Below are 20,187 nucleotides of genomic sequence, written 5' to 3'. Positions count from 1 at the left end.
GAAAGTCGAGCTAACCCTCTCTATGTGCTGAGGCTCCCCCCTGCCCCAAATCATGGGTAAATTGGCTCCAGTGGGGTCTTTTTTAAAAGAAAGACAGCTTAGATGCAGCCCTAAACCTGGGTAGTTTTCAAGAACATGTCACAGCGATGCGAGCCAGAAACAAGCAGACGGGGAGCCTATTAGAGGAACCAGGGAAGGGGAAAAAAAACTGCCTATTTGCTAAGATACAATGGAGATTGTCCTTGATTTCCACTCCTTGTTCATCAGCGTGAACGAGTTTCTCTTTGTCAGAGGACTGAAATATCTTGGAGTGCTTGGCCTTATGGGGTGGCTGTGTGAAAATTGCAACTCCCATGGCACGGTGCCAGGCATCACAAAAGAACAAACTGTACGGTGTGGGTGAAAACATCATTGCCAGGGAAGGCAAATGCCATTCGGTGGAACAGGGGAAAAACCCGTTCGGTTTGCAGAGAGTGCAACAGGGATTGCACTGCAAAACAGGGAAGATTCGGGCTGGGTTGGCTCAGCCCCTGGGAGCAGAAAGAGGAGTGTCAGAACCTGCATCGATCAAATGTCAATTTAAAAAGCTACAGCAGTCCATGGGTGTTGGCTTGATTTGATTCTGCCATTTGTATCGGGGGGGGGGGGATGGTCGTTTATAGTTGTGCGTGGGATATTGCTATGAGATGGAGAGGCGCTCACACTGATATGGGAATTTACAGCAAGTCCTGAAGGCAGACAAAACCGGTGGTGGTCTGAAGGCTGGGAAGAACTGTGTTATCAATGGGAGGAATGCACAAGGCCACCGTTCTGTGAGAAAAGGTTTTGGTGGCAATGTAGTAAGGGCGGGGGGGGGGGGGGAATAAGTAGAGGGAACTTTACACAGGCTTTAGTTTTAGCAATGCTTTGCTTCAGGCTGCATGTACCAACCAATAAAGGAACATTTATCTGAACCAGGCCTGGTTTCACGAGAATTCTTCTAAATTGGGGTTCGGACTTCGTGGACTTGACAAGGAGCTTTTGTTTCAAGCCTGACCTCAGTTGGCTGCATCTGTACACTTTTGTGATAGTTTTTTGGAAGTAGTTCACCGCTGTTTTCTTCCAGGATGGGTTGGTTAGTTTACTTGCTGTTGCTTTCCCAACCTAGCCTACAGCCCTGGGGTTGCCTAGTGGTCTAAAACTCCAGGTCTTAGCTGGCTCTTGCTTAGCTTCTGAGATCAGCCAAGGTTGGTTAGATGCTGCCACTGGCACTAGATAAATGCTTCACTCTAAATTTCAGAAAACTGCTCAGATGGGGGATTAAAGAGCAGGTGAACCCAAGGGAGCTCTCTTCCTTTTTACTAAGACCAAATTTACACTTCCAGCTCAACGTATGTGCTCCCTAAATACACGCATCTGGGGGCATTTGTTGCAACCTTGAAGTAACTATCAAAATGGACCGGTAATTATTTTGTCCCTACAAAAGCCCTCTTCCACAGCATTTAGTGGTTGACATCATGATTCCAAAGTGATTTTGGTTCTTTCCAAAACTTTGGTTCATGTTCATGCAACCATTTCTATTCTAACAGATTATCCATTTTGTGGCTAATTTGGGGAGATGTATCTTGTGCGAGGGCAACCTCAGTAGGATATCTGGACAGCTCCATTTCCAGCTGGCTATGTTGGCTGGAAATGATGGTGCTGGAAATCTATGACAACTGGAAGGTTAACATGGGGGCTTCCTCTCAACCTTGGCATCTTTCATCTATGTGGAATTCAACTCTCAGAATTCTCAGCAGTGGCTATGCCAGTTGGAGATTCTGGGAGCTGAAGTCCACATAGTTGGTGGATACCAAGGTTGGGATTTTGAAGGGTGTCTGGACTGCTCCAAAGATCCTAGTGATGAGGAGGAAATGATAATGTCTCTATGAGGAGGAGATGATAGTGTCTCTTCAGGACCAAGAATCTTGGGTGACTGTGAGACCTCTGGGCTAGGGAGTTTTCAAACTTCTCCAGTGGTTTATAGCTTCCCTGTTCCAAAGAGTTGGAGGTCAATGCTTCTCCAAAAGCAAAAACAGCTGAGGAGGAGGAGCTGCTAGAACCCATTCCCTTTCCTCTTGGTCTCAGCAAGTAAACACTTCTCAGGTTTCAAGAACTAAGACACAGTGAATGGGAAGTCTAAGAGCTGGCAAGAGCAGGACTAACCTAGTTGATCAATCAAGTAACAGCCTGGCCATTTAAGCAAGCTTGCTGCTCATGTTTATTGTTGCTTGCCTCCAAACTCCTGGTTCTGTGCTTCATGATCCTTTTTCATGGACTCCAGAACTTGCTTCTTTCACTTGAACCAAAGAAACCAGATATGAGCTGCTAGGAAGACTGACCACTTTATGTTATGAGTGCTTCTTCTTCCTTGAGGTCTCTGCCTGGGTTTCATTGCTTCTCTCCTCTTCATGCAGCTGTTTCCCTACCTGAAGAAGCAATTGCTGCAACAGCTATAAAACAGGACAGCAGAAAGGCAGGAAAATATATTGCATGGGTGTGTCCTGGTGATTTAAAAAGATTCTCCCCCTCCTCCCCCCAAATTAAACCTTCTTGTGGCACATTCCATTCAAGCATATAGATGTGGAAAAGAGAACTTCTTAACACATTTCTGAACTACACAACCGAAGACATGTTTGGGTAAGCATTTATTGGAACCAAAAAAATAGAGTTTAAAAAGGTTGGATGAGATGAGACAAATCAGCAGAATTCCATTGACACGACTCAGAGACCCACCTCTATACCCTGATCTACAGGGGTCAAGGCTTCTTCTCAACCATCTTGCCTCCTTCATTTGGATTCAAGGAGAAAGCTGTACTTTTTTTAAGCACTGCAGGAGAAAACATCTTTGGCTTTTCCAGTTGGTCTTAGGACATGAACACACTTAATGGCAGCTCTATCCCATAATAACAAACTGGCAGAAAATGTTAAGAGTTGTCTCATGCGTTACATGCAAGGGAAGCCTGGATTTGCTGCTGAGTGTGGTACCGTGGTGAATGTCCTTGTACAATACCTATCTCAGAAGCCTGGTTATCTGCCTGTTCACATTTATGAGGGTTAGATATATCTTTAAATATCTGAGATGATCAAATACAGATGGCATTTTTCTCTAGAAAAAAGCAAATGGCAAATGGGATCAGGTTGGATCCCAGTTGCTGGGTGAACCTCTTTTTATCAGATGGCTGTTTCCCAAAGCTCAAATGTGTTGGATGACAGCCAACATTATCTTAAAGTAATCATTAAATTGCAAAGTCCTAGTGTTCCCCAAAGCAAACTTCTCCAGATGTTTGAAACTGTTCCTCAGGTCCCAAACCGACTATTCTAAAGGGGAGAAGAAATGGGACACTATCAGAGCAAGGCAGTTTTTTTAAACTTTAGGCTTCAACTCATCTTACTGGGCAACATTAAGCAACAATGAAGCTTTTAAAAAAACTCCATGCTTTGATCTGTTGGTCTATCAGCGCTCTTCCAACTTAAAATCCTTGTGAAATTTTGCATGGCTACTCAATGGTGACTTTAAAGGCACTCTGTCTATGCAGTGGACTTTCATCTCTTTAAAGGAAGACCTGGGGCTTGGCAGGAGAGCAGATTCAAGGCAAAGAGAGCACATTTTATCTTCAGGAAGTGTAAATCTCTTGTTTATGATTAGGGGTTGCATCTTAAGCAAACAGCAAAACAGATAATTTTTCACTCACTGTCACAGGGATCCATCTGCATACAAAGTCGGGGCTTAATCGCAACATAGAAGGATGAAAGTAGTTGATTGAAATACATGGGCTTCCTCTATAAACTGCTTTGACCCTAACCCTAATCTTTTTGAAATCTTCTTGATCATTTTAGGAGTTGGGCTGAGGATCACAGAATCATAGTATAGGTGTGATGGCTTATCTAACAATTTAACGTCCTGTAAAGTGCCTAATTTTTACACTGAAGATATTTCCAAGCCTTACTAGAGAAGGAACAAACACAGGATGTTTGACATTCGAAATGGGGCTGAGTGGCTACAGAAGACTGAAAAATTCCCAAGAAAATCAATCAGTCAGCTTGTTAGTTAAAATGTTATAGAATTCCTTGCCCCAATCTTGGGTAGATCCATGAACCGATTCCCAGCTAGTGAATGGAATGGGTCATGTCTTCCCTCTGGAAGTTCTTTAGAGCTTCTGTTTTCATTTCAACCCAACGTCAGGGTTGGCGACAAGTAAGATGGCAGCTCCAGGACTAGAAGCTAGAAACCAGCTTGAGATCCCAAACTTCCAGAAAGATTCCTAAAACATCTCCTGTTTAAGAAAGCAGCAGCAACAGGGGAACATGCATAATATCAGGTAGGTCAAAGATCTCCCCCAGAAGAGCAGAAACACTATAGAAATCCTTGCCTGAAAATCTTAGTAGAGTATCATATCCAAAGCTGTGGCATTCAGGGGCTCAAACCATGACAATTTTGCAGCGTGAACTATTCTGCTATTGGCATTGCTTGCTCAAGCCATGGGATGCTGCCTGGCATTCTGCGAGAAAAATTCTGCAATGTTGACCATTTTGCATAACTGATCTTAGGTCTTACGAGACAGTGCAATCGGTTTTACAGGGCATAATTGTAAGAAAGCGAAAGAGGGCTTGAGCGTCCCCTCACAACTGGGGGGGAAAGAGGGACACAATTTGGCTCAACCAGGTACTCACCTGGGCATCTTGTGAAAGACCCTTTCATTCAAACCCTAATCTGGCCTTCAAGATTTCTGCTGGCAATCACCCCACGCCTGCCTGCTCTTCCCTCCTTCCCTCCTTCCCTCCTTCCCTCCTTCCCTCCTTCCCTCCTTCCTTCCTTCCTTCCTTCCTTCCTTCCTTCCTTCCTTCCTTCCTTCCTTCCTTCCTTCCTTCCTTCCTTCCTTTTTGCAGCCAGAGGGGGTTAGAAACTTAAAATACATATTTTTTTAAAATGCAAGCAATATGCATTTCCCCCAGGAAGCGGATTTCCACTGATAGCCAAATGCTGCACAGAATTGCAGCATTCAAACATCCACAGTTATATTCCTTCGTTAAGAACTGCTTGCGCTGCTGAGAGTGAAAGAAAGAACGCCTTCACGTTTCTTTCAAGAAAGCCAACCTCTGGCTGGAATTTGCATGCCAAGAGCTCAACAGAGATAGCTAGAATTAGGCTCACAGTCCAAGCCTGCAAGGGAGACCAGCCTTAGGGGACTTCAGCCCCAGTGGACCTGGATAGGCAAGAATTTCCAAAGATCAGGGTGTCCCATGTGAAACAGGTTGCAATACGGAGAAGAGCTCCATTGGAAAGGAGGGAGATCATCCCAAGTAGGACCGCTGGTGGCCACGAAGCTATAATTCTTCACCATCTCGAAAGACGTAACCTGCAAACAGAAAAGCAGAGTTTTCTTTAGGAATAACATCTCTGGTTCAGCAAGCTTTTCACTCTCCTGTTTCAGCCAGTGGGGAGAGCCAGTGTTGATGGGCAGGGAAGCAAAGGGTCTTTAAAGGGTGCACATCATTGATTCCCACAAATATTCTGCTTTGTGAGTTCTCACTGTTTTTAACTTGAGAGAAGAAACAGTTGGATGCCCTACTGATCATCATCATCATCAAACTAATCATGACTAGATCTTCATGTCCCCAATCGTGGGCAAGGATCCTCACGGGGAGTCAAGCAAGTGGCCACGTGATCAAGAAGCAGATATCATCTTGACTTTTTTGACACCCTATTGGGATTAGGACTTTCCTTATTTTTTTAAAATGATGTAGATAGAGCTGAATTTACAGGACTTTGAGCTCCTGAGCCCTGGATTTACGCAGGTATCTGGATGGAGCTGGGAGAGTGAGAACAGGAAGAATCCAGAAAGTCTTGGGCATTTAAGCCACATTTCCATCACCACCTCTTAAACGGATGAAGAATCTCCTAGCCTAAGAATATCAGCTTTTAGATTGAAAATATACACACTAAGAACCACATAAAGTGATAAAAGTTTCTGTCCTGTGGCTCTAGGGCAGTGTTTCTCAAGCTTAGCAACCTTAAGATGGGTGGACTTCAACTCCCAGAATTCCCCAGCCAGCCAGGCTGGCTGGGGAATTCTGGGAGTTGAAGTCCACCCATCTTAAAGTTGCTAAGCTTGAGAAACATTGCTGTAGAGCCTTAAGGAAGTTTGCTACTCTGTTCTTTTTGCTTTCTTCTCTCGGTTAAGCTGTTTTGGAAGCGTTCCACAAACTTGGAAAATTGGGTTAACGTCATGCAACAACAGTGAATGGATTATGCTGTGTGAATCAAGCATCTCCCAAGTGACTTCTAACTCTCTTTAAAAAGTAAAGATGCCCTTGATTACAGGGATACAACCATTGGCAACAATGTAGGAGTTTGTAGAAAGAGGTAACAATCTGAAAGGGGCCACCATCTTGACTTTCCTGACCCTACGTGGATGTCCCGGCCAATAGGCTCAGCGCTGAAATGAAGATCTAGGCACAATCAGCTTTGTGCGCAGGGCATCCAACTGTTTCTTTCCTTAAGTTAAAAGCAAGCAAGCAAGCAAGAAAAAAACATTTTGAGGGACGTTTGGTTGACCTTCCCGTCTACTCCACAGCCCTGGGATCCCCTGGTGGTCTCCCATCCAAATGCTAACCAGACCTGCTTAGCTTTTGAGCCCAAGCAAGATGCGACAGGGGCTGCCCCCTGCTGAGATTAAACAGCCATCACACCCTTGAAAACAACTTGTGGTTCAGCAGTGAGATGTCCCATTGAGCAGGAACCCTCCACTCCTCTCAATGTAAGTTCTCCCTCTTTCACACTCTGCCCCTCACCTTCATATCGGTACCCCCATGTGGCCGCTGGTACAGAGCCCCAAAGGGGTATGTGCCATTCGCAGGATTGAGATCGGAGCGGGCAGATATAGCGTTTTCCCCATTCTGTGGTGGGTTGCAGCCTTGGCAGCAAGACAGAGGATCTTGGGGGAAGTTGTTGAACCTGTGCAGGAAATGAAGAACATAACATGTGTAACCCAGGCTTTAATTTACCTATCATCCATCCATCCATCCATCCATCCATCCATCCATCCATCCATCCATCATCTATCATCTATCATCTATCATCTATCTATCTATCTATCTATCTATCTATCTATCTATCTATCTATCTATCTATCTCCATCCATCCATCCATCCATCCATCCATCTATCATCTATCATCTATCATCTATCATCTATCATCTATCATCTATCTATCTATCTATCTATCTATCTATCTATCTATCTATCTATCTATCTATCTCCATCCATCCATCCATCCATCCATCCATCATCTATCATCTATCTATCTATCTATCTATCTATCTATCTATCTATCTATCTATCTATCTATCTATCCATCCATCCATCCATCCATCCATCCATCCATCCATCCATTGTTGTGCCTTCAAATCAGTCTTGATTCCTGGAGACTATCCAGACAAGTCCCTGCAATTTTCTTGGCCACATTTTCAGAAGTGGTTTGTCCTTGCCTTCTTCCTTCTAGACTGAGAGAGACGGACTGGCCCATGGGTTTTATGCCTCAAGCAGAACTAGAATTCAGAGTCTCCTGGTTTCTAGCCTGATAACGAGAAGATATGTAGATTTAATATCCTGTCTGTCTGCCTGCCTGCCTGCCTATATCTATCAATCTATCAATCTATCAATCTATCAATCTATCAATCTATCAATCTATCAATCTATCAATCTATCAATCTATCAATCTATCAATCTATCAATCTATCAATCTATCATCTAATTTATGGGCCACCCAATTCAGTCCTGATTCTGGGCAGCATACAGCATGAAACAATACAAACAGAATCCTACAGAAATCATACAATCACAAGGCTGGCTGAGGAATTCTGGGAGTTGAAGTCCACACATCTTACTTACAGTTGCCAAGTTTGAGCAACACTGCTCTAGAGGAATGCCTAGATGACCTTCCAGGTGTCTTCCGACCCTTACATTCTATGATTCTATGAACAGCTTACGGCAACATTTATCTTCATTTTCTACCACCTTGCTCCATGAACGTGCTTTGCTTCCCATCCCCGTGTTCGCATATAAAGAAATATTATCCAAAGGCCATTCATTATACAGACATCTGAGGACCACGGGCAGTACAAGCAAACCTCTAACCTCATCAGTCGGATCATCGAATCCATATCCTGGACGAATGTCTGGTTGCGCCGGAAAATCTGTGCTCGGGGGGCCTTCTCATAGGTGAACCAGTCCCCATATTTCTGTACCAGTGCTGGAATGCCACTGGCATTGAAGATTTCTTGGAAATACCTGAGCGCAGAGAAACATCCTCTAAGAGTGGTTTGGCAGCCTTAAGGGATCTTGCAGGTAAGTACCTCCTTTGCATGCATGTGGCCCCCAGTTCAGTTCGGGGCCTCTCCAGAGCCTTTGGCATGGAGAACCCATGCTCCACCTTCTGCGTGGCAAACCTTCACCCCTCCAAACATCCCAGGGAACGAAGGGGGAGGGAATCCTTACGGCACATTGTAGCTTGCCCAGTAGCCTTCTTGGTACAACAGCTTGGTCTGGTCAGCAGTAACCACCGTTCCCCTGGAGATACAGAAAAAGGGAAAAGGGATCAGCAACTATTATACCAAGCTGAGGGCTCATTTTCCAGAAATCAGGAAAGAAAGCCTGTAATACTGAAGGATGTCAAGTTCTGATTGTTCACCCACCCCAGAGTGGGATCCAAAGCAGAGGTAGCCTATCAGTTGGCCCATCCTACATTCTTCACTATGGTGCCTTCCAGAAATTCGGAGAGATCCATCTCAATTTGGAGCTAAGGAAGGATGTCCTCATGGTCTCTCCCCCAGGGCCGTGCAATGCTTTTCATTCAGTTCAGAAGAGTTGCTCTGGGCAAATGCAACCCCTCTCCAGAAGCCTTCAAGGAGCCACATCGGTCCTTCCAGCCCCCTTGATGGGTGAAATGCCACAACAGCAAAAGGCTGGTTCACGCTCTGTGCAAAGCCATGGTTTGCTTTAACCATGGCTTCCTGAACAAGCCACAACTCACACACTCCAGGAAGCTATCAGCTACAGCGCATAAGCCACAATGGCTAGGTTCATCCAGTGCATGATGGCTTAGCACAACATTTGAGGGCCAGAGATTGCTACTACTTTATTTTTTTCTGGAGCCTTTACAGACATTTTGCAAAATGAGACATGTCAAGGACACCTGTCCCAAACTAAGAAAGGCTGTTTCACAATTGGAGACCTGACCACGAAGAAGCACAAGGAGGAGTCATTTCCATTGCAAACCAGATCAGAAGCAATTCAAGTGATGCTGGAGAAAAATATGCAAATTATCATTTGCAACACTTACGGAATCTGTTCCAGCACGGTCAGTAGGCCATCTCGGGGACTAGCTGCGCCTGGGACGAACAATTTATAATCCACAATCATCCATTGGTTATTGTACCTGTGCAAAATGAAAACAAAGTATAGGAGGAGGATGTCTAAAATATGCAGTCTATTGGAACTCAAGGGTTAGCAATGTCACCTTTGGGTTATATTTGGTCTTAAGAAGGGATAGATGGATGGATGGATGGATGGATGGATGGATGGATGGATGGATGGATGGATAGATAGATAGATAGATAGATAGATAGATAGATAGATAGATAGATAGAGTAACCCTACATCTTCTGAACTGCCATCTTTAGAAGGATGGAAATCAGAAATTGGGCAGCAGGTCAAGGGAAACTAGGCCCTTACTTGCCTCCTCCTCTCTTTTTTTAAGGCTAAGATGGGAGACCTCCACTAAATTCCAGGGCTGTAGCCTACACCGGTAAGTTAAATAAATAAATACATAAATAATTCCTGGTGTAACGTCATTGGGAACCCCCTCCAGACTGTTGCCAAGAAAAAAAAAACACATGGAAATCTTCATAAACGCTTCAGAAGTTGAACTCAACTTGAGGAAGTGTTTACTGCTTTTTTTTTTTTTTTAACTTTCACTGTAACTAATTGCTGTCCAAGGATTTAAGTACAACGTTAGGGCAGGCCTCTGTACAGACATGCAGGACAACAGAACGTCATCTTGCCATGTTTGATGTTTGTAAGCGCCATTGCTCAGAGGTGACCGCAAAACCGCAGTTGCGAACATGCGTGTGTTTGCAGCAGTCCACAGAATGGACCACTCCAAGTTCATCCTCTTGGGAAACATCGCCTTTAATTTAAAATCCAAAGGATTTCAAGTTTTGAACTCTCATGTCTAGAGAAACAAATGCCTGTGGCTAATACCAGGGGAGGTTTATTTTGCTTCCATTATTGATATCCTGGCCCCATTCTTTTTTTTTATAATAATTTTTATTGAAGATTTTAATTACAATAGTAGAAGCAAAGACAAACTAAACTCAGAGAGAGAAGGAGAAATAAAAAGAAAGAAGAAAAAGAAAGGAAATATATAAAGAAATGACTTCCCCCTTCATCACAACAAGTATAAACAATTTTGGTAATTTATCACCTTCTCTTAAAATATAACAAATGATCTCTAATATCCTGCCCCAATTCTGAAGGGCTCTCAGCGGGTAAAGTTTGAACCAATCATAGAATAAAAACTCCAATAAATGAATAAATGTAAGACAAGGCATTAGGGGCCATCAAAGGTTCTAACAGGATGGTTCCACATGTTTGCAAAATACAAGCAAAGTTTGGACCAGTCATACCTCCGGGGGACAGTTCTCCAAAACATGGGGCCACCAGTGAGAAGGCTGTCACCTGGTCCATGAGCCTCACCAAGAGAAACCCTCAACAGGTGCTCCCTAGAGTATATGGGCAGATTCTTTCCTGGCAAGGAGATGATCTTTACCACCACCTGCTACTGCACTATTCAAACCTAAAACCTTGGAAATTGAACCCAGGACCTTCATCATGACACCCATGCCCTTCAGTCCTTCTACTCACGTGCCACTGTTGAACTTCTCAAAGATGGCCGCCCATTCTGCCCCAGTCCTTGCAAGTCGATTAGCCACAATGTTGCGCATCCATTCCAACACACTGTCGTTGGCCTGTATGTATTTCCAAAGGCTATTGTTGCTGTTTCCGATGGTAGTTTCCAGACTCACCTGCAGAAAGGAAAAACTCTGAGCTCTTCCCATGATTAAGAATTAAACAGTCAGGTCAAAGTTGGGATTCTTCCCTTTAGAAGTTGTGGTCAATTCATATGAATGTTACTTACCATGTTCTTTAATTATCTTTGAAAAACGTATGCCTTACTAGAAATGACTTCCTCAGACTTAATGACTGATAAATGAATAGGCATTACAGTTTCCAGATTTTCCATACCCTCAAGGAACCCTGGGAGTTGTAGGTCCAATATATCTGGTAGGACAATCTACTGTTTCCTATGACATGTCTGATAACTACCAAGGTGTACTTATTAGCCCAAACACCCATATTCTTCTAGCATTTTTAATTCTTTTCTTAACTGCAGTTGCCTGCCTGTGTAAACTGGGTTAGCAGAAAATCCTGCCCATCTGGATTAAATCCCCAGGGAGTAGCATGGATCCAAATGGGAATGGGTTCAGCACCCTGGACAGTTCTCTAAACATTGGGCCAGAATTGCCTCTGCTTCGGTACGATGGATAGCAACTCACCAGGTAAATACAGAACTGTTGCCACAACATTGGCCTGGAGTAACTGGCAGGGTTTTATTGCTGTGGCAGGAAAGACCTTCTGGAAGCAAACATGCCCAAACCAAGATAGAGCCAAGGGGAAACCCACCATTGACAGCACTCACCAATCCACTACTCAAGATATAGAAGTCATCTCCGGAAAGGATAGTGCCTGGATATGAGGAGAAAGCCTGGGTGTGACCAGAGATTGTGGTATCACCTGAGGAGCATAATGCAATCATCTATCAGTGCCCATCTGGAATGAGACACATATTCTAGCCACCTTTCCCATAGTAAAATAGAACAGGGAGTCAAGGGAACCTCTAGCTCAAGAATCCTGGCTTAGCACTAGGATTAAAAGCAAACACTGGGAAGTTCAAATCTCATCCTAGCTTTGGACTTTGGGGTAGTCATCGAGGACAATGAAGTTCTGCCTTATAGAATAACAATACTGCCCTGCTTTACAGGGCTGTTGCAAATATTCACAGGAGAATCTGGTTGAAGTTCTCTGGACATGACCTCAATGCTATGAGAAGAACAAGGGGAAACGTTTAAAAAAAGCAACCTTTCCAATTTTTTACTCACTGTGAGCTGAAGTCCGGAATGGCAGAGTATACTTTTTGAGGATGCGCAACATGGACTGATAGTTACTCCATGTGTCATGCGAGACAAAGATATCTTGGTTGTTAGGCAAGAGTTTGATCAAAGCTGAGCATGAACCAGAACCAAGGGTATCCTCAGTTTCAGATTTATTGAAGGCTGATTCCAGGTCTTCCAGATCACCCCCTAGTTGGAACAAGCTAGAAGAAAGAAAAGTTCTTGAAGAAACTTGGCCACCTTACCTACAGATAAATGTTGTCTGTGGTTGTGTTGATGATAGTGATAAAACACTGATAGATCTAGTTCTGTAAGCTTGAGGATACCGTATTTATTTCTCGGTCTTCCTTCACTTATCAAGGAGATAATAACGTTGGTCTATCTTACAGGGTTGAGACAAAAATTGCTAAGATTGTGGTTGACAAGTGTTTTGAATACCCTGAAGTGCTCTAAAATGTTAAGTCAGAGATGCACAATCTGTGGCCCTCAAAATCCTTAGGGGTATTCACCAAAGATCCCCAAAGGTCATAAACAAATTAGAATATTTAATAAAATATTTAATAAAAAGCAACTTTTTGATTCCTTGGAAAAATCCAAAATCTATCCCTACACCGTTGGGCAAATCTACACAAATGTATGTGTTTTTATGTTCTCCAGAACTCTTCATTATTCAAGGTGCTACAAACTCCGAGATGGGAGAGATAACATGACTGGAGAATGATCATATTGACTGTATTTGATATTAATTTTTAAAAAATGAAACAAGATCAAAGTTCATTTTTGTCCTGGCTCTACCCATTAGTTTTAAGAATGAGGTCACAGCATGCCTTTCAAAAGCCAAGTGTGAATCCTCAGCTCAGAAGAAGTTGTGGTTTCTTCTCACGCTAAACAAACCTTCTAATCCAGTATACTTGCAGTGAGCATTCTGCTTTACACAAACTACACTTTGACGGACACAGCTAAGAGAGCATTGTGGAAGTGTTTCATTCATTCAATTGCTGGAGGGATAAGAGAGATTTAAGTAAAAGGAGGCTAGGATAAACTCATGGAGATGAAGTATAGAAGCAATTAATGCCAGCTAGATGTATAAAGTTCAGAGCTGATGTTTATCTCAATTACTGGCTGGTAGGATATCACAGTAAATGTTTTATTATTTATATATTTGAACTTGTATGATGCCCTCAATTCACAGTGACTCTGGGTGACATCTAAACAAATGAAAAATGATCATCAAAAGAAAGTAATACAGAGAGAGATAAGAACCTATTATCATGCTTCCTAGAGTTGGGTTCACACAACACTCTGGCCCAATGCCTGAGAGAACAGCCACCTCTTAAGAGCCTTATGGAAGGCCAGTAGGGGTGGGGCTATCCAAAACTCATGGGGGAAGCTATTCCACAGGGCAAGTACCACAGCAGACAAGGTACGCTTCCTTGGTCCCATCAGAAGGCATTGCTTGATGGAAAGGACCCAGAGCATGCCAAATCTGTTGGATCTGGTGGGATGAGCAAAACTAATGGGAGGCTCATAGCAACTGCCTTCATATGTTGCTGGCATGCTTCTCAGAGGCATCTGGTTGGCATCCATGAGATAACAAAAAGATGGATTACATAAAAGAGATTCCATAAGGCATATTGTCCCAAGGCAGATCAATGACAGATCATCCCAAGGTACTTTTACCCCAAGGTAGGCTATCATCTCAAAATAGATCAATAAGATTAATCTTCCCAAAGGTAGATTATTCCAAAGTAGATAGATAGATTATCCTAAGCAGAAACCATACATACATAATAGAGGCTTTTAAACTTGAATGGGGATCATGGAAATCCATGATTCCTGTCTCACCAGAATATTCTGGTGAGAATATTCTTGTCTCACCTGGCCTCTTCCAACCAAACAAAATATTTTCTGCCTGGCCTGCCCTCCAGCCTGCCCTGTGTGTTTATGCAATCTCGAATTCTTGGAAAGTTTTCAGGGGAAGGAGAAGGTTCCTTCTGACCCAGAGTGTCTGTATCCATCCTTATCTTGGAAGTGATAAGCAATTAGATCATCATGACCAACTTTCAGAACATCTCAAAAGTGAAGGAACACAACGGTTTGCATGCAGATTGCATGCAAGCACAACGAATTCATCATCCAGTGCTTTGTTTTAACCAATTAACCACATTTCCCAGGTCTATTGACGATCCAGGCTTTATTCACACATGTGACTGTAGGACAGACTTGGCTGCTTGTCTAAATGTAGCCATCCTCCATATTTACATGATAGGATTCTCTAGAGCTGTGCAACGGTGATTGAACCAAGTCTCCAAGATGCCTCTACTGTAATTTCATAAACCCTTTTTCTTTTCTTGACTGTTTGGAAAGACCCGACCAAATCAAATTCGGTTTCCCAAATTAATTCAAGCAAATTAATTCAAGCCGTCAGACTGGATTGCTGATTTGACTCACTTGGCAGTTCAAAGCAGGCCCAAGCACACCATTCCCATTCTCCATATGCCCTCACCCCTATCCTTAATGTGGGAAATTTACCTAAAAATACACCACTACTAACAACAGAACTTGGACAGGAGGTACCATTAAGCTACATAACACTGCAGCCAAGCCCACCTAACCTTGCCATTTCTGTGTGAAGCTCTGGTTTCTGCATCAGCCCATTACTCTCTTCCATGCATCCTTAAGGTCATGCACCAATCCTGAGCCTAACCCAACAGTGCCTGTGAATGCTTCGTCCCAGAAAGGTACTCACAGAAAGCCAAAGGGAGCAACAGAGAATCTGCCAGTTGGGAAGGCAATCTGACCATTGTACCCATCCTCTAGACCTTTCAGCTGCAGCAGAGCAAGGCGTACCTGGAAATTTGGATGGGCAACATAGAGATGTCATTCACAGGAGATGGCCTTGAAGAAAACATGCAGCAACCATTAGTAAAACATGAGCTTAGCCCCGGGAAAACAGGTAAGTGTGAGAAAGAAACTCAAGATTGCCTCGCCTTGATTCTCTTTGGTATATGACAGTGTTTCTCAACCTTGGCAACTTGAAGATGTGTGGACTTCAACTCCCAGAATTCCCCAGCCAGCCATGCTGGCTGGGGAATTCTGGGAATTGAAGTCCACACATCTTCAAGTTGCCAAGGTTGAGAAACACTGGTATATGAGGACGAGATGTGGAAATGCTCTCAGGCTTTCAAGATGTTGTTATACCCTCTACCAATAAAGTTCTACTGTTCCTTGGGGTGTCTGTTTCTGAGCCGCTCTTCCTTGAACGGCTAACCCAGGACCCCACTGTCAAAGATGGGCATGAACCAATATCGTTTGTCCCCAGGGGACAGGATAAAAAATCCAACCAGCCTCCTTTTACCCGCCTGGAGATTCTGTCAGGCATAGCCTCGAAGGATATTCCGCGACGGACTTGAAACCAAACGGCAAGTGTGTCACCACCCTTAAGAAAGCCATTCGCTTGCAGGCTGGATAGACGTGTGTTTTAACAATCGGACATCTTCTACATGTTTTTTAAACACACGAAATGTGATGGGTCACCCTCCTCAGCAAAAACGCTAGCTTGGCCACGTAGCAAAATCAATATTTAACATAAAAGTTCCCAGTCTCGGTTCTTCTTTTTTTCCTTCCTCTGATCTTCTGCTGGAGCAGAACGAGCTACAGAACAGATGTTCTGTTGACTAAAGCCCTAATTTTCATCACGATATCCAGACAATTGTACCTGATACCAGTACACGGAGTCCATTCCTGCGTCCTCAATCTGTTGCTCCATCCAAGCCAGGTTGGTTTCAATATAATTTTTCAGCTTTTGGCAGTAGTCCGTCTCATACGTAAAAGGCCCACAATAGCTAACCATGGTGTTCATCCAGTGCATATATATCAGCTGCAAGGCATGAAATAAAAAAGGGATGGTACAAGGCTAAATCCTTCTCCGAAAACACCAGATCCTGGATGTCCGTCCCCTGGGGAGGACGCAAGGAAATGAGGTGTCCTTGTGCAAATGCCACAACTTGCATATCTGCGTCTGATGTCCGGACACAAGTATGTAAGGGTGCTGGCATGATAACCTTGCTGTAAATCTAATGCCATTTTGCCCTGGTTGCGGTTTGCTCCAGATGTTGCTCCGCAAGACGAGCACGTGCAGAATCAGAGGAGACCGCCAACCCAGCATTGTGAAATGCGAATGGAAGCTACTGTCACGTGTGGTAAGGTGGAACAGTTATGGTGAAGTTCCTGTAGAAGTTCTGGTTTCTAGGAGACCCCATTCCATCCCTTTGTCACCATCCCAGCTTCCCCTCCCTCTAAAAGACTGTTGGCCTTCTCTTGCATTAGTGCCTCTAGTCCTCACTGGATGTAATGGACTGTGGGCATGACCTTGGGGGACGGATGGAAGAGCCACAGAAGGGACAACCAGCGTGTAAAAGATATCTCAGCCCACAGAAGGTGGGAGGGTGTGGGAAGAGCTTCAGAAGGGACCCTCTCTAGTTGTTTGGAGAGTACAAGGAAAGGAGGGGAGAAATATTATCAGATTTGCAAGATCCTGTGAATGTAAAGGTCATGTTAGTACTCCTGGTTGGTGCTTCTTGTCTGGACTACCTCACAGGGCTGACGCTGAACGATCAGGGGGTGGGGAGAATTCTCCAAGCATGATATCTCCTGCTGGCCTTTTCTCTACAAATTTCACCCTTTGACCTTCCCATTCAGAAGGACTGAGTGTGCATTTCATGACAGTTGTTATTTAAACAATTTAAATTTAAATAAATTAAATTTAAATAAATTAATGACAGCTGTTACTTAAACAGCGTCCAGTGTCTGAAAGATTATTCCCTTGGGCACCACTAACAAGCTCACCCTGGAGAGGAGAAAGGTAAAAAATAAAGTTTGCAGTCAAGAGTTTCACACATCGGTCTGAGCGAGACAGTCCTGCTTTTCTAGTTGCCCCTCCTTGATCGCTGCAAATCTTCAGGACTAGAATTGTAATTTAAACCTTCACTCAGTGCAACTTGGGGACAACGTCCGTGTTTTCTTTGGGTTTATTCAGAACACCTACACCACACATCCTCACTGGTCCAGTTAACAGGTAAGTTGGGTTTCCAGTGATGAGAGATACCCTTCTGCACATGTTCAGAGGCTACTTCACATCCCTTAGCCCTCCCTAAGCTCACAGTGTTGCATACGGAATGAATCAAACAAAACCCTGTTTTCTCTCTAGAGAAAAGGTGTACATCATGAGGTTTCAGAGTCCCATTTGGTCCCCCAAATTTGGATGGATCTGCCAAAGCTTTCCTCCAGATCGCCTCATCGTGGCTTTAAGGTAGAGAAAGCTACAACATGCACTGACATGAGGCACGTGGGTTGCATTTAACTCAGTTGTGATTTTCCTTGTTGTGAGCTCACCTGCTCAGACACGGCGGCTTCAGCAAGTCCGGCTGCATAGGCCTGAATGCTATCATTATACTTCTCGTTGGTAGTTAATTCCAGGACGGCCCATCTGTGAAAGGGAGAGAAAAAGAGAGCAGCTAATGAAAAAATGCATTCCTCCCTCGATTATCTCCTAACACTGTAACACCCCTTGGCTTAATTCCTAATGCAGCCTGACCAGTTCTACTTGCATGTTTCAAGCTTCTAGTCCTCAGCATGAAAACTTGTTTCAAGCTTCTAGTCCTCAGCATGAAAAAAAAAACTTCACTTCCCTAATACAAATTAGTCCCTTTACTTTCCTAGCAGAAGAGTACCCCCTTAAATTTCTGACACGGTCTCCCCATGACATTTTGCATCTAGTCTTTAGTGTGTGTGTGTGGGTGTGTGTATGTGTGTTTTCCTCTTCTCTTCCTCTTCTCTCAACTGTGTATAAGTCTGTCACTTGTCTTTCCTGGCACAGTAACAACACTTTGCTTGCGTACTTTCTTACATGGCCTCCCCATTACCCTTTGTATTGGTTTCAAGCTTCTAGTCCTCAGTAGGAAATCATCAATAGGGAACCCTGTTGAACGGCTAGGGATTCTTCCCCTCTCTGCTGCTAATCAATCCACTTGGCCATCTTCTCCTGTTCTACAACTCTCCTCCTTGTCTTCAAATCCACATTCAAGGTTTATCGTATAAAATGCCCTGGGCTCTTCATTTGTCCAGCACACGCTATCCGTCCTTTAACTTTTCCCTGCCTTTCTACGTCTGCCCCAAATTCAAAACCCTTGTCCATGGATAAAAGTCTCTCTGTAACCTCTGCTCGTACATCTGACTTCATTTTTAAGGAACTGTAATAACACCATCGCACCGGAAAGGAACCAGCATCACGGAGTTGCCGAATCAAAGATCTCTGTTGCGTAAGGGGCAGAAAAAAAGATAAGAAAATCTGCCCATTTTTTTTTCCCCAGCAAGCTCGAACTGCAGGTTACAAGGACAGGTTTTGTCATCCAAACCAGTTATGTGATCGAGGAGCAAATTCTACGATATGGAAAGGGGGAGGAATCATAGAACGGGCTTTCTACCGATGCTTGAAAACCAGCATTGTGATGAAAAACGACAGGGATTCTGTTTTGGAACAGCGACACGTGCACCCTGGGAATGTTGAACTTCCGATCTGGAGCTGGCTGCGAAATGGGTGCAAGGAATGATGAAGGTCCGTCACCCCCTCTCAGCTGTCGGGAATTGGCCCCTTAAGGGCAGCTTTTGAACTTGGCAGGCTGAACCATGTCTAGTCTAGCCAAACCTGTCGAGGAATTCATCTGCTTTAGGTGCGCGCCTATCAGTGTAAACAGGACCAGAGTCAAAGAGGAGCACAGGGCAGACGTGATGCAATTATTTCAGACCTCAGATGGCTGAAGGCTCCTTGTTCTCCTGCCAAGAAAGCAGTGCCCCATTTCAGTTTGCAGCTTGTAACAGTTCTCTTCTCTTCCCCAACATCCTTGCTGCATTCCCCAGGGATTCGCACGAGCGCAACCCTCCCCAGGACTAGTGCCTTGCACGTTTTCTTATGGGGACTTATGGACCATGCATTAGAAAAGACTCATGATCCATTGATCCCGCCTCTGGCAATAACCGCAGCAAGATTACGGTGTGCAAAACAACGGAAGCATCATGATAGTCCCAAAGTCGAGGAAGGGATTGCGAAAATGTCAGCAATGTCAGACAGGGTGAAACTGACCTGTTTGGTCAGAGGACAAACAACAGAAAACAAATTGTTTGGAAAGGCTGGAAGCCTTATATGGACTTTTTTTGCTAGAAGAAGCGGGGGGGGGGGGGAAATGAATTGATGGATTTGAAAACAAAGAAAGAGGAGGACTGAATGAAGGGGTGAAGGGGCTTGTAAAGAGAGAGGAGGGACAATAAGAATGTAATTATCTGTTGAAAAGTCAGAAGTCATTGATATGTCTCTTAACTGTTCGTTTTCTTTTCGTTTTCTTGCACTTCTCTTTTTTTTCTTTCTTTTTTTCTTCCCCTTTTGGTTTGTTATTATTATATGACCTTTTTCAATAAATTCAATTTAAATAAAAAGGGACTGGCGCCTTGCAAGGTCCAACGTCTCCCGGCCGGCCGTTGCGCGGCCCCGCAGCCTCCTTGCGCGCCTCGTCGGAAGCCGAGCCCGCTACGCGCCCCGAAAGCCAGGAGAAGTGTTGGGGGGGGGGACCCTGGTCCTACCCGTTGTCGCGGATCCCGTCGGTCAGGTTGGCCCAGGCGACGGCGCCCGGAGCCCAGCCTTTGACCACCTTCAGCTGCGCCGACGCCGAGTCCAGCAGCACCGAGCAGCCGCGGGTCGGTTCCGCGCCGGCGCCGGGGAAGAGCGGAGGAGCCCGGGCGGAAAGGCTGCGGAGCAGCAGGAGCAGCAGCGGCAGCGAGGGCCGGAGCCGCGCCATGGTCCGAGCGGTGCCTGGTGGCCGGGCGAGGTCGAGGAGCAGGCCGGCTGCCGTCTCGCGTCAGGCTCTGATGCAGCCGGAGGAGG

At 44.5% G+C, this 20,187-nt stretch overlaps 1 protein-coding gene across 1 annotated transcript; it reads right to left on the bottom strand.

Moving 5' to 3' along the window:
- Positions 1-2,651: 2,651 nt before the first annotated feature.
- Positions 2,652-20,187, bottom strand: PLBD2 (phospholipase B domain containing 2). Its single transcript, XM_007436710.3, has 12 exons — positions 19,887-20,187; positions 17,646-17,739; positions 15,970-16,131; positions 15,001-15,101; positions 12,240-12,454; positions 11,780-11,874; positions 10,945-11,105; positions 9,362-9,457; positions 8,518-8,589; positions 8,158-8,310; positions 6,814-6,976; positions 2,652-5,378 (listed from the first exon to the last, which is right to left on the bottom strand). The coding sequence occupies exons 1-12, from the start codon at positions 20,099-20,101 to the stop codon at positions 5,211-5,213; spliced, it is 1,695 nt and encodes a 564-aa protein (XP_007436772.2). The 5' UTR covers positions 20,102-20,187; the 3' UTR covers positions 2,652-5,210.

The sequence above is a fragment of the Python bivittatus genome, unplaced genomic scaffold (assembly GCF_059951505.1).
Source record: "Python bivittatus isolate LINGU-HERP-01145 unplaced genomic scaffold, Pbiv_v1 ctg000280_np1212, whole genome shotgun sequence".
In the NCBI taxonomy this organism is placed as follows: domain Eukaryota; kingdom Metazoa; phylum Chordata; class Lepidosauria; order Squamata; family Pythonidae; genus Python; species Python bivittatus.
Note: the sequence above shows the minus strand (reverse complement) of the source record. Positions and strands in the feature narration are given on the sequence as shown.

Excerpts from the sequence above, each read along its gene's own strand:
- PLBD2 (XM_007436710.3), bottom strand. The coding sequence starts at position 20,101 with ATGGCGCGGCTCCGGCCCTCGCTGCCGCTGCTGCTCCTGCTGCTCCGC. Across the intron at positions 11,875-12,239 it reads ATTCCGGACTTCAGCTCACA|GTGATACCACAATCTCTGGT; the intron begins GTGAGTAAAAAA and ends TATGCTCCTCAG. Across the intron at positions 8,311-8,517 it reads TGGGCAAGCTACAATGTGCC|GTATTTCCAAGAAATCTTCA; the intron begins GTAAGGATTCCC and ends CTCTGCGCTCAG.